Source organism: Solea senegalensis, linkage group LG4 (assembly GCF_019176455.1).
Source record: "Solea senegalensis isolate Sse05_10M linkage group LG4, IFAPA_SoseM_1, whole genome shotgun sequence".
NCBI classification, from domain to species: Eukaryota; Metazoa; Chordata; class Actinopteri; order Pleuronectiformes; family Soleidae; genus Solea; species Solea senegalensis.
Genome location: NC_058024.1, coordinates 26,407,139 through 26,422,237, shown reverse-complemented (window position 1 = coordinate 26,422,237; position 15,099 = coordinate 26,407,139). Strand labels below are relative to the sequence as shown.

General features: G+C 43.0%; 1 protein-coding gene across 3 annotated transcripts in view; it reads right to left on the bottom strand.

Annotated features, from left to right (window-relative positions):
* Nucleotides 1-2,447: 2,447 nt before the first annotated feature.
* The window catches only part of LOC122768501 (potassium voltage-gated channel subfamily B member 1-like), a 33,933-nt gene continuing 21,281 nt past the window's right edge, over nucleotides 2,448-15,099 (bottom strand). For all 3 annotated transcript variants that reach the window (XM_044024552.1, XM_044024554.1, XM_044024553.1), the window contains one exon: nucleotides 2,448-5,072. In XM_044024552.1, the coding sequence (XP_043880487.1) occupies nucleotides 3,267-5,072 (1,806 nt within the window). In that variant the 3' untranslated portion in view covers nucleotides 2,448-3,266. The remainder of the gene's footprint in view (nucleotides 5,073-15,099) is intronic.

The window sequence follows — 15,099 nt, the reverse complement described above, 5'->3', positions numbered from 1 at the left end:
TGATTCCATAATATGAGTAACAACCTGAGGATGAAACTCAGCATTCAACTGTCTTTCCCTGTCACCAAGAGTTCACCTGAGACTCGACCTGAAAACATCACAGCCAGCAGGAATGCAAGAAAACACAGGGCTCACCTTATAAAATGCTTAAGATCATTTACTGCTTTTATTGCTTAAAATCCTCTTCATAACCCGATTGTAACCAATGAAATAATGACACAAAAATGAAAAATGTCAGTCAGCTGTGGAACGGACAGGTCTGTAAAACACCATCTGATCCCCCCCACATGCGCGTAACCCCCTCTTTGTGCACTAATTTGACTTTTTGGAGTATTTGTTGTTTTTCATCATCACGTTCAAAGCATCCAAAAAACTTCACCCAAAAGTGCTGAAAGTTACCGATGCTGCGCGGCGCTCATGAATCTGTGTTCGTTGCACGTTCCCGTACTCTGGAGGCGTGGCTTCGGAGGGAAGTCTGAAGAAAGGGGCGTGGATGTTTGAATTCAAAATGTAGCCTGCTCTAACTGTTTTTCCAGGATCTCCAAGCTCTACCTTTAAGGTCAAGGATTGGTTACTGAACTGGCCGCCAAGGCCCAGGGCCAAGGCCTCAGGTGGCGACACCTGAAAGCCCAGAAAGGGCTACAAAGTAATGATATGGTGGCTGTTTCTACTGGACCTGCAGGTTAACTGTTTGTCTTTGTAAACTTATTATTTCAGTATTTGTTGTTTTTTGAAGTATCCAAAAAAGTTACAGAAAGTTAGCGATGCTGCGTGGCGCTCGTGAATCCGCGTTTGTTGTGCGTTCCCGTGCTTCCTGAGGCGTGGCTTTGGAGGGAAGTCTGAAGAAAGGGGCGTGGACTTTTGAATTTAACGTATTGTAGCCTGCTCCAACTGTTTTTCCCAGGATCTCAAACCCCGACCTTTAAGTCAAAGTCACAAGTCGCGCAAAATAAACACATTTGAACTCACAGACGGAGGCAGCAGTTGATCAACAACTCCCATGTGTGATTAAAAGAAAAAGGGAGTGGAACGTTTGATTTCCATTAGAAAAAAAAGTGTATCTAACAGCAAATGTAATTTCTCATTGACCCGTTGGTGAGGTGAAAAAATGCTCTGCCCTCTCAAAATAGCTGAAGATGTGCTCGGAAACAATTTCTGTAATGACCATCTTCTCTGCTCTAAAGAGCTGTGTGTGTGTGTGTGTGTGTGTGTGTGTGTGTGTGTGTGTGTGTGAAGCTGGACATGAGATGGGAGCAGAGCGTTGCCACCATCATTAGAGATGTCAGTTGTAATCAGGCTGACAGCTCTGCTGCACCGCTCTGTCAAACACCGCTTCTTCCTATTCCGTTCACACGCACTCTCACTGGGAGCGAGTAGCTGAAGTGTTCACTGCAGTTTTCTCTCATGTAACATTAGTTCATCTTATATAAAGCCTTCAATGACGAGATGAATGAACGCGTGAACAAACTCGTCCACAACATGTTACTTTGGGACTTTAGGGACTCGACATATAAGATGTGACTCTCTTGCATGGAATGTGAACCATCGTGCCATCGCAACAATCACCATGGAAACAAGGGGGGGGGGGCCATATCCACTGTTCTGAGTCTGCACATGTTTTCTTTTTTCATGTAAACATTCAGCACATGGAGACATGAGCTCTGTCACTTCATGGCCTCATAATATTTCCAAGCATAAAGATTTATCACACGGATACACAACGTTACCTCCGTGCTGTTTTGTGTGCCTGAGTAGCTGTGAGGCGGTTTTATCTTCCTATCAGCAATGTCACGGGATTCCTTTACCTGCCGAGATCCACAGCAAAGCAAAACGGATGTAAATGAAGCGGTTTTGTTTTTTTTATTATCTTCCTTCTTCAGGATCCTCTGTCTGTCCACAGCTTTGTTTTTTCCATGTCAGTCCATCTCACGCGTGTAATGAGCGGTTACACGGTTCCCTGAAAAATATCAGATTCTGCTACGGAGGAAACATGTTGAGCTTAAACGTCGAAACATACGTTTATCGGTAAAAGAACAGTTCTTTGGTTCTTCACGATGACGGTAGCAAACATTACAAAGTTATTATCTACTCTGCGGTGTCTTAATAACATAACAACAGCAACTGTTGACTAGGAATTAGGAGTTAGCCCAGCGTCTTTTAACGTCTACAAGTTCATTCTGTTAGAAAATACTTAGAAAATATAAAGAATTCTGATTCTGCACCTGGTACAATAAACGTGTATCTGCATGTTGTTTTCTACTTTTGTAGTTTTACGTGTACGATATTCACTCTTTCAGCTACACTGACGCTCGTAATGTGTTGATACTGCGTCATTTCATCAGCTACAGACGACGCGAGTGAGACACCATGTTCTGGACTGACGGACACACACACACACACACACGCAGACATTTGAAACAAACAAAATAAGTAAACAGACAGACGGACACATAGTTACGGTTTCCTTTTTTGTCTGTGCTCATAATAAAAATACTTCTCAAGTTAAGGTGCTTTCTCTTGTCAGCGGCTGGACACAAAGGGCGGGACAAGAGGGAAAACGGACGGACGGATGGACGGACGCGGCCTCACAGTGTCTCTCTGTGTCTGTGCAGTTTAAAAAAAAACATCAACGAGAAAGATGTCAAACTTCATATTTAAGACAAAGAGACGAACTCTGTGCTCTGTGTCAAAAACACAAACTTAAACACAGGAGACGACTTGAACTAAGGCCAGTTTTGAGGAAGGAAGCAAAAATATACACCTTTTTTTTTCCCGACCATGTTTGTTATCTCACAATTATACCATGTATTTATAGTCACCACTTTAAGAAAAATAAATACCCCCCCATCCCATTGTTGCACCACAACATACTTATTTGAAGTAAAATCAGCTGAATGTGTTTGCCGTGTTTTCATTGCCCTCCGTGCTACTGACTGGACTGTCTTTGCTCGTGGCTTTATCCAGGAATATCAGAAAAATAGGTGTTTCAATTATTATATATATATATGTATGTATATATAATATGTATATGTATATATATATATATGAACAAAAACCCACAATATTCTATCTTCCATCACTAGGCTGCAGTTTTAGAGATAATCTGGCTTCAAACAAATGTATAAATACTAAAAACGATCAGGTACGAGTATTGTTTGTCTTTCTCCCATCTTACACAAATGTTTTATTTTCTACTTCTTTTGAAGTGTTTTCAGTGCTTTTCATCTCCACTTCCCTCCCGTTGTCGTCTCTCACGTATTGTAACTTCAAGCATTGGAGTGACTCTCGTCTCCCTGAAGTGGCTGAAGTTCCTGAGCCACATGGTTCTCCTGGCCCTCTATCGGCAGTGTGCTGTTGCCCAGCTTCCTCCGCGGGCCCTCCATGTGGTTGGATCCCCCCCTTTGGAAGCTGGAGGGATGGCCAAACCTGGGGCTGGCCTTCTCCAGGAGTCTCTGGGACGGGTTGGTGCCTGAACCATCGTGCAGGTGCTCCTCCTCATCTGTGTCAGCGTCGATGAACTTATTGACGGACGTGTCGTGAAATGTGAAAATGCTGGGTAGTAAGTTCTCCGGGCTCTTGGTGGGTGTCCCGCTGCTCGCAGTTGTGTAGACAGAGCTGTCTGAGAGGGGCCCCGTTCCTGTATCTTCACCTTCTCTGAAGTTGACCTTGAGCAAGTGGCTTTTGTGTGGGTTGTTGTCGGAACACGGAGTGGGTCTGGTGCCTCTTCCTGTCTGCGGTGTGCTCGTGCCGTGGAGTCCTTCATGCTCGTTCTCCAGCGTGGGCTCCAGACTCGGGTTGGTGCTGACTTTCCCTGGTATGTTGCTGATGGGGCTGTGGGAAAAGCGAGAACTCTCAGGGAAATCCGTGGTGCAGCTGATGAAGCTGTCCAGGCTGGAGATGCTTCTCATATCCGTCACAACCTCTGCTTTGCCCGAGACGGCTTCGGCTGCAATGTTTCCCATCTCAAACTCGGCTTTCTGCCAGACCGCTTTGGAGGGCGGACCTTTTTCCTTGCCGTTGACGTCGGGCTGTGACTGAGTGATTTTGTTGTACATCTCCTCCAGTTTCTGCACACTGAGATGCTGAGGGCTGCTCAAGGGCTTGGCCTGCTCCTGGTAGCTGGACTCAAGAGTCTTCACAGGGCTGCCGGAGTTGGTGTGCGACTTGAGTTTGGGTGTCCCTTTCTGCAGACTAGGAGATACATGATTGTCGTGCAGCTTCTCCTTTTTTTCCTCAGATTTTTCCACCATTACGTCCAAGAGCTCTAAATTGTGGCCAAATGTGTCTTTAATGTTCATGGAGACGATGCTGCCATTTCTCTTTGCCCGCTCTAGGGCCTCTCTTCTTTTAATAGCTTTCTCTTGCCTTTTTTGCTCCTTGTAGAATTCAGAGAAGTTATTCACAATGATGGGGATGGGCAGGGCTATCACCAGTACTCCAGCAATGCAGCACAAACCACCAACTATCTTTCCCAGTAAGGTTTTGGGGTAGATATCGCCGTAGCCCACTGTGGTCATCGTGATGGTCGCCCACCAGAAAGAAGCTGGGATGCTTTTGAACTTGGTGTCCTCTTCGTCCTTCTCCGCAAAGAACACCAGGCTGGAGAAGATCATGATGCCCATGGCCAAGAAAAGGATAAGCAGGCCCAGCTCATTATAGCTCCTCCTGAGAGTGAAGCCAAGCGACTGAAGACCTGTGGAGTGACGGGCCAACTTCAGAATACGCAGGATCCGCATGATGCGGAAAATCTGGACGACACGTCGGACGTTCTGAAACTGCAGCACACTCTTGTTGGACTCTGTGAGGAAGATGGTGACATAGTACGGCAGGATGGCCAGCAGATCGATGACATTCAGAGGACCCTTGAAGAACTTCCACTTGTTGGGGGAGGAGAGGAAACGGAGCAAGTACTCCATGGTGAACCAGGCGATACACACGGCTTCCACGTGAGCCAGCTGTGGGTTGTCCGTGGGCTGTCCAAACTCGTCTGTGTCCTGCAGCTCTGGAAGAGTGTTCAGAGACAACGCGATGGTGGACAGCACAATGAAGAGGATGGAGATGATCGCCAGGATCTGGAAAACACAGAAGGAAAAAAGAAAAACTTAAGATCCCAGTGTTGCAGCCCAATCTAATGCCATTTTGTGTAGGATTGCTTTATCAGTTGATTGGTTTTCTCGACCAGGGGTGTCTAACTCAAATGACCTGGGGGCCAATGAGCATCCCGTCTGGTCAAGAGGGGGCCGGAAAAAATAGCAGCTGTTTATAAAAACAACTCTTATATAACAACAAATTATAACACACTATTCCATCATGATGTCATAATAAAGATATTCATGCTGATATTTCACTGAATTTCAAAGTAAAAGTGCTGATCTACATAAAATGAAAGTCATAGGAATCAGATCGTCCCATCAGACACTCACTCAATGCGTCCAATTTGTTTTCAAACTGCTTTTCCTGACTGAACCAAAAATGCCCCGACCCCACATTTTCAGTTCATGTAGGTTCACGGCCCATTTTTGATTTTCAAGCTACTTTTCTTCACAAGCGCCACTGATGAAATGTAACCTCAGCAAATACAAGAGAGATTGGGTCAGAGATAATGTGATGTTTTCCCTGCGGTCACAAAACTGAGAGCGAGACGGAGGAGGAGGTGGAGGTGGATGATCCACACAGACTTTGGGATTGTTTTAAAAACCAGTGCCGGACCCGTTCATCTCTCCATTTTAATGCTTTGTATGCTTCAAACCGCCAGCGCCTGAGGCTACAAGAGAATCAGTGTATTACTCGCGTTACGAAGCACAACCGACATGGTCAGTGAGCTTTAAAGACAGTCCTGGAAACCTGTAAAGCGCTGAGCAGCCTACTAATGACATAATCTGCTGAGTACAACAGGGTCTGGTCATATTCTGAAGGATTAAGAGTGCTGCGTATAGTTGGGGATGTGCAGGTGTGCCACACCTATTATACCTGCCCCAGAGTCGGTGTACAATCCAATACAAGGTCACTGTGGAGGCCGTGTCCCGAGCCAGTCGTGAGCAGGATTATTCCCTGGTATCAATCAGCGACCATAAGCTTTTATTAATCTTGACAGGAGACTGCTTGTCCTCCTGTCTTGGCCTTTGAGGAGAGAGACTAAAAGCAGAGAAACCCTGCTGTGGGGAAAGGGAAAGAAAGGAGGAACGACATTTTGACTTTAACAGCCGAACAGTTGGGCCGTGAGAGTGAATTAAAAGGCAGACATTAACGGAGTAAAATAGCCTGCCTTCTGCTCTGGATCCCGAGAGACACTAGTGATGGATGAAAACGCTCAATTGCAGCCCATTAAAGGCAGATTTATTACAAAAATAATCACCCCCAACAGAATAATCACAATTAATGTCAAAGTGACACAAGATGGTCCTTGTAATAGTAACAGGTTGAAGTTCCAGCTGCTATTTTTAGTCTTTACGAGGACACGGAGGTCTGATTTAGGTTGCCAGGAGACCCAAATCCGGGAGCGGTTGAGAAAGTTACACAACTTTATAAACATAATTGTTTCCGCAGTGACATTTAAAACGAGAAGAAACAAGACGCAACGATGACGACCGAGGGCCGTTTTCAAAATTGGATGCCCGATGGAAGTCACTCTCATCAGATCAGAACTAATGTAGCGTGACGCACTGACCAGACCTGAGCGCGGATAATTGATCACGCTGAACACAAAACACTTCCACCTTTCCCCCCCTACGCCCCAAACCTGAGCTCAGCCAAAAGAGAAGGAGATTACGTGGATGTGACACAGACACAGTGAGAGGAGGAAGTGCCATCTGTGGACAAACCTCTGAGACAGAGGAAGTGTTGCAAACGCAGTCCAAACAGGAAGTTGTGATTTTCCTCGCTTAGGCAACATGATGATGATGTGTAAGCAGGGGTGGTGCAATAAAGCCAGAGAGAGAATTTGAGTAAAGTGTGAGGCGGCTTCAGGTGAATATAAGCAATGAGGACATTAAGACACAGCTTAAGAGGGTTATTGTTAGAGTTGTATTACCTCATTAGCTCTTAATGACAAGCAGTGAGGTCATGGGGGCGGTATATGCCTCACTTCCTGTGTGTGTGCATAAACTCAAACAGTGGAGATGAGTCTTCTCCAGGCTGCTGCTCTATGTCTGCACACACACACACACACACATTATATATTTACTCCCAGCTCAGTAATTAGCCCCAAACCAACCTTCCCCCCGGGGCCAGGAGGCAGGAGACTGAATATTTAATATCCTCCTCCTCCTGAAGTGCAAGGTGTGTGTGTGTGTGTGTGTGAATGGGGGGTGCTCAGAGTGCACAGTACAGAGAGTTAGCCTATTTTTTCACGCTGCTTTCACCACACAAAGCTCCATCGCTCTGCTTCACGCTGGATCAAAACAGCGCCGCACAGAGACACAGATTCTCTGTAAACACTGCTGCACGTTTGTCAGAGAAGTTGAAATATTGCCTGCTCGTGACTTTTGGAAGGTTCTCCAACCATGATTTACCAAAACACTCGATGGGCCATCCTAATTTTGTTTGTACAATAGACATAACTTAGGATAAGACACAAACTATAGGCGCCTTTCAATGTTCCTTCACTAGATACCAAGGCGCCAGGCATCTGGACTGGATCCACTATCTCAAGTCTCACTAACTCTATGTATCAGACCTGTCATTGTCTCAGTTCTCCTTGGATCTTCTGAGCCGTCTTCAGTACACAGCGGTTCCGCCATTGGTTGCCTCACCTGACCGTCAAAGATCTACTTTGATGGGATTTGCTCCAGCGTTCCCACAAACCCTCAAAGAATAAGCGGTGTATAAATGAATCTCACACAACTTAGCGCATATTCTTTGATTACAGCAACCACGAATTGATCAAAATTGTACAGTGGTCCATGAGTAAGAGTTATATTTTAAAACTCCTTTCCTTCTTGTAAAAGTACATGATTTTGCGCTGACTTAGACAAAATCCTTCTCCTCACATAAAAATCACTTAATGATCAGGTCCCATCATACCTCAAATAACTTGTTTTTCCTTATCATCCCAACAGATGGCTTTGGTCCCAAGTGCAGGCTTACGATAAGTCTATAAGAGCAGAATGGGAGGCAGAGCCTTCAGTTACCAGGCTCCTCGCCTGTAGAACCAGCTCCCTGAACCATCACTTAGTTATGCTGCTATAGACTTAGACTGATGGGATATATTCTCAGGGTATGAATATGACTTTATTACATTTCTCTTCCTAGCTTGTGTCTTTCCTTCCTGTCCTCTGTCTCTTTCTGTCCTCATCTTGCAGGTGACTCCTGGGCTGCAGGATCCAGATCCAGTTTTGAGACTATTATTATTTTAGTAGTTATATTATATTAGCATTTGTAGTATTGTCCTTATTATTATAAGATAAGATAAGGTTGTCCTTTATTAGTCCCACAGTGGGGAAATCTACCTTGTTACATCAGCAAAGACAGATAAAGATAATAAATATTAAACATGCATTACCAAAAGAGTACAATATATAACGATATTAAAAAAGTTAAAATAGAATGTATAATGTACATTATAGACAGTTTCCAGAATACATATCATGCCATGATTAAAATTGATATCAGTTTATTTTTACATCAACACTATGCTAATGCTTGTATAAATGACACTGTAGTTGTATAAACTTGTCATAACTGATTCAGAACTGTCTTGACTAAACCTAAACCTGCTCATCTGTTTCTATATAACTTGTCTCCCTCTTTCCTTTTCTGTCCCCCACCTCTCTTTCCTCTATTGCCCCATTTTTCCTTTCACCCCAACCTGTCCTGGCAGATGCTGCACATATTTGATTCTGGTTCTGTCAAAAAATTGTTGGGTCTCTCTTTGTAATTTTCTTCCCCCCTAACTATGTACAGTGCCCTGAGATAATGTATGCTGTGATTTGGTGCTATACAAATAAAATAGAATTGAATTGATATCTGAAGACCATTATTATATAACATGAAGAAAAACCTGTCTGGTTCATTTTAAACATTACATATTATTGGCAATTAAATGTTGTCTGTCCACTTTTAGCATCAAAGCATATGAACAGGAACATAAGGCCAACAGTTATCTTATTCAGAAGTGCAAAACATCAAGTGCCATAAGTCCAAGTGCATATATTTAGTATAACTGTGGTTTTGACCAACAGGAAACTATTTTAATTCACCAGGATTTTTTAATTTATTCATCTCAGACGACCAAAACAAATGTGAAGTGTGATACTGAGATCAATTACCTGAGAGCAAATGATTAAATATTGTGTAAATTGTATAAATTGTAAGTTACTTTGGATAAATGTGTCTGCTAAATGACATGTAATGTATGAAGAGATATGTTTAATTAAGTACTAAATGTAAAAATGTGTCTTCAACAAGTTTATTAGATCGAAATGTTTTTGTGATCTACAACGACACGGTTTCTCAGTCCTGGTCCTGGATGTTTTAGATGTTTTCCCCGGCTCCATCACACCTGAGTCAACTGTCAGCTCGTCATCCAGCTCTGACACTCAGTTCATTTGAGTCAGGTGTGTTGGAGCAGGGAGGCGGCCTCTCCTGTGTCTGTTGGTCCTGCTGCTGGGTGGGTGTGGCTGAAGTCCCCGCCCTCTGCAGTTGATCGTCGTCACACCTGCAGGTCATCAGTTGCTTCACCATAAATACTCTTCAGTCTTCACCGCCACCCCTTCCCCTCACATTGTTGTTGAGCCCAGAGTTGTGATGTTACAGCCAAACTTTTTTTTTACCTCTGGTGTGTTTGCTTTGATTCACCTGTTGTCGCCTCCTCTGCCCTGATGACCTAAAGATTTCAAATCTTTTACTTGTCAGATAAGATGCTGACGTTTGACTCGTCTCCATGTCCATATTGTTGGGTCCAGACCCAAGCCTGAAACTTCACATGTCCAAACTTGGTCTAAATGTGAATAAATACACGAGTGTCTGTTCCACCCTGTCACAACTTCCATGAGCAATAAAGCACCAGTCGTCCAATCTGTGAATAATAATGTGACACATTGTGATCACTGGTTCTGTAAAATAATCTCACCACACAGTCCAGGAGTTGTTTTTCACCAGCAGACTTTTTGCATCACCGTAAATTATGTTTGGTGCTATCCGAAAAATTCCAACGGTTTCTGAAAGCTGAGACGTTGCCACATCAAAGGTCAACATCTGGTCATTCGCGCTGACGCAGGAAGACAGTGAATCAGAGTCTTTGTCACCAGGGAGGAGAGACTTGGAAAAACACCTGGACATGGTTTCCACACTGCAGTAAATTATAAATAATAAATAATAAGTTATTCTGGAAAAATGAGCAAAAGCACTTAGTTACAGGGACATATTCTGGCCCTTTTTATGGTTAAAATAAGCAGGGAAAAAGTCTGGGCAGACATATTGAGACTGAGGTGTTAAAGCAGGGGTGTCAAACATACGGCCTGTGGGCCAGAACTGGCCCACTTTAGGGTCCAACCCATGTCCACATTCTGATTAATCATTGTCAGTTTGAGACTAAAAGTTGTGCCACTGTGATGTGTCCGTTGTTATGCACATGTGTAAATGCTAAACTTTTGCATCATATTGTTGACATTTCATATTTTTGTAAAAAGATACTTCATTAAATGTAAAACAAAGGGAAACATGTGGAGATCTCGTTGTCTAAAGGTTATGAAGCTATTATTTTTTATGTGACCCGTGAACTAAAATGAGTTTGGTGTTAAAGGGTTAACAGATACTTAGTAATTATGGGAGAATGAGAGCACTTCTCCATGCGATTCAAGATATTTAGAATGAGACAAAAGTAGGAATGAACATAAACAGAAGAGAGTGCGACTGCAACAGAGCACAGAGTTGGACAAAGACTTGAGGGAACGACAGAAATATGACACAGGAATGACATTTAGAGAACAAGTGGCATTGTCCTGTAGTCACCACGCTGACATTTTAGAGCTGCTGCAGTGTGAAATGTTGATTCACTTCAGGTTCCTCTGGCTTGTCTTTATCACCAGTGGGTTTGCCCCTGTCGTCACATGAGCTAAATCAATGGAGGGATTATGTCCGACGGTGTCTCACTCACTTTATTTTCTCTTGGTCTAATTCTCCTTTTGTACCATGACTTGCCAAAACACTGTCGTGCTTCCGCTGTTGTTCCCTCTGTGGGTTATTATTTTTTATTTTTCGATCATCTTTAATAGAATGAATTGATGGAAGTAGCCAGTCATGAAACAACAGTGGAAGCTTGTGTGCAGCAGCAAACACACAATCGTCTTGAAACGTTCCACATCGAGCAGCAGTAACGTTTATCTTAACAAAGGGATATTTCTCTCAGTGGTGTGTTTTAATCTAATTCTTTTTACACGGATAATAATGAGGTTTGGCTGCACAGATACTGTTATAGGACGTGTTAATTGTGAAAGGAGAAACAAAGAGTGTCCTCTGCACACGCTGCATCCAAGAATTCTCAAAATCTTCAAAATGTCGCGTCGCTCTCTATAAATAACACCTGACATTTATGTTTTGTGGTTCTGTGGTTTTGAACAATGCTCATGTGTCATACCTTTCTTTTGAGTCATTTTTACAGGCTGCTGCTTGTTGAGGGTTTTATAAAAACAAAGCAGCAGGAATAAGAGCATGGAGACGTCACCTGACACTCACTCGTGCTTTTTTTTTTTTTACATGGTGTACGTTGTTGTTAATGTTATTATTCAACAACAGAACATTATTTCAATGCTGAAAACGGACCAGACTGAGGGAGCTTTTGTTTGTATACAGTAGAATTCACTCATAATCCCACCTGTTTGCAGTCAGCAGTGTTGCTGTTGCCTCCGTCGGTCTTGACTTGCTATTGAAACACAGAGAGGCTCGTATGGAGCTAACAGCTTAGCTTTGCACTCTTCATATAAGAAAAATCAGGCCTGCACCTAACTCAACAGGCTACTCAGCTCCTCACACAGGCTTTGCTCATAATAATAATAATGATAATTATAATTATTAATACTCTTAATTACATTTAACGTCACATTCAGCTCAGACAGTTACTAATTAACCATCTGTGTCTGGACCACATAGGTGACTACATTCAGCATCTCACAAATTAACAAGGCCTCCTGCGCGTGGAGCAGATGTGCCTCATCTGCCCCGTTTCACCTTGCCTCGCAACCTTTTTTCTGCTCCGCCTTTTTTGAGCCTGTAGCACTGGAGCCTGTGCCAACCCTGTGCCAACCCTGTGCCATGTGCCGAGGACGTGACAGGGAGACGGATAGCCGAGCTTGCGGCGGCGCGCTCGCACAGGACGTGTCCTTTTAGAAGTGTGAAGGTGGTGCTAAAATGGTGAGACACACAAACATAAGAGTGTCTGTCTGTCTGCGAATGGGAGGTTTTTCAAAATCTATTTGAGTTCCTGTGAATCCGACACGCACGACCGTCACGCTCCGATGAAAAGAGAAACTCAGAAACTGAGTCTGTTTCAAATGAAAGAATCACACACACTTAGAGGAAATCATTTCTCCAGAGAATTAGAAAGTGATCCAGAGGAGGTTTGGACTTGAGGTTGACGCAAAGTAAATAAATCCAACAAAAATGAACCAAAATAAAAAGATTCCCCTTCTCCACAACAAAACAAAAACAGATTTAAATGAATAAAATAAACTGACTGTATCATTGTTATCAGTGAAACTAGTGTTTTCAGGTTAACGTACAACATGTTTCTCACATACAAGGTCATCGTCATGGGCCGGTGTCTGTGGAGACGCTTTTGACAGAGGTGGAGTAAAGGTGCAGACTGTGAAAAATGAAGGCAAAAAAAGAGAGTGACAGAGTGAGAGAGTGGGAGAGAGAGTGGGTGAGAGATGTCTCCCTCGAGGCCGAGGCACTGTGGTCCGGCGTGTGATCTCATCTCATCTCAAACCTTCTGTCTCTCCCTGAATGTGCAGATTATTAAAGACGCTTTCAAGAGTCTAAGAGCAAAAGTGTCTCGTGCTGCTGCAGACACATCTGCCAGAGAGCGATTTCATAATTAAGCATGAAATGAACGACTGATCGGAGATTATTACGTGATTAAAAACCCGACAGGAGCTGCACTCATGGCAGTAAACCTCTAGTAATCACCTGCATCCTGTTAGTGATGTTTTTAAAGATATTTTTGGGGCGTGAAGAACCAGCGTCAGTGCAAACGGACTCTTTTGAGCCATAAAGCGTCTGCTTCTCTCTTGTATAAGTTTTCTGTGTATTACAAAATGCACCTAATTTAACCTTTATTTAACGTAACCCTTAGTGCTCACGGGGCTCGGATCTGTGCCGCAGGTGCACCCATGGTAAATTTGCCGTGGGAATGATACTCAACTCCTTATATGGTCATCTAGGTCACATATTCAGGCTTTAAACAAATGTTCATCTCCATGATTACAACATCACACGTTCCAACATCAGACTGGACGCCTGTGTCCGTCACACACCACAGAGTGGACACGAACACCAATGAGACACCTTTTATGGGTCTGGGGTCTGCTGAGAGATAATTAATCTTCCCTCATTTTCGTCTCCAGTGACTTCCCTCTGCGACGCAGCGGTGTTTACCATAAAAAGTCCAGGTCATCTGGTTCCAGTGTCAACACTGAGCGCAGGGAACGACCTGGTTTTTGCTTACCACCTGAAACAGGAGAGGCCCCGCCCGCCGCCTGTAATCCTACATGATGCCATATCAGTTTTACACAACGGCTTTAGCACAGACACTTGATGACATTCAAGACTGGTGCGCTAAATTAAAAGGTATGGCTGTATTTGAAGGAGGGGCTTGTACAGTATGTTGACAGTTGAAAGAATACCTCTCTCTCATGTATTAAATATGAAGCTCCAAACAAGAGACTGTTGGTTTAATTTAGCGTTGAGACTTTAAAGAAGCACAGAAAACCTTTTGTCAGAGCAGATGTGTCATAATAAGCACTTCTGTGTACTGGATCAACTCCATTATCTTCTTTTAAATATGGAATAATGCACGCTGGTGTTTGTAAATGACATGTGCTGTGAATTCATTTTTCTGAATTCAAAACAAGTGTTTGACAAACGTCTATGTCAGCTTTAAAACAAGGGGAACGGCTGATTTATTCATGTGTCTTTTTAAAAATTGATGTGTGAAATAACAAAAGCATCTTTCAGTAGATTCAACAAATGGGTTGCTTGAACAATTTTTGTTTTTTGTTTTGTAAAACAATGATTTGTGTTTTGTCACCTCGCAGGAGAATGAACGTAAAAGCACTCGGTATCAAACGACCTGTTTAACTAACGTGTTGTTCACCTGCTTTGGTCATATTTAAAGTGTGCTCACATGCTGTTTGTCAGCATGTGTACAGAATATAAACACTCCAGTAATAAACGCTTTGATTGACTGATCCTTTAACACGGGCAGCTTTGCTTATTTTTACCATAAAAGGGCCAGAAAATGTACTTTTGCCAATTTTTCCAGCACAACTTTCAATATCTGGCAGTTATTTGCACTTTACTGCATGTTAAATTAGTGTACTGACCATTTCAAACTAATAAAAACAAAAGGTTTTATTATTTATACATTATAAAACATATTTAAAGTAATAGAAACAGGTGTTTTTCCAACTCTCTCCTCGCAGCTTTCAGAAACTGATGGCACTGAACCTGAAATTGAACCGTCAAGTAATTACAGTAACACAAATAATGAACGCTCGTGTTGAAGGGTTAATAAAAATGAGGAGAAGCGTCATTTTCACAATTTTGCTCGCAGTTTAACGACAGACTGTAGAGCTGGTTTAGCTCCAGTCCCTCCCTCCCTCCCTCTCTCTCTGTCTTTTATAAGCTGTACCTGCAGCCTCACAGCAGGACTCTGCTCTTCTTTCTGTTTGTTGTCTTCTATACTTCACTTCCTCATCCTCAGTGAGAGCCTTTCTGTGTGGTTTTTGCATTTCCAGGACAGAGTCAGCTGCAGCTGCATGAGTGAACAGTTTGAACCACCTTAAAAACTCCTTAATGAATTTGAGCAGAGGATTAGATAGAAACAGTGTTCTGTCTTTACTCCTCACTATTTTCTAACATACGGTATAAATGTGAAAAGAA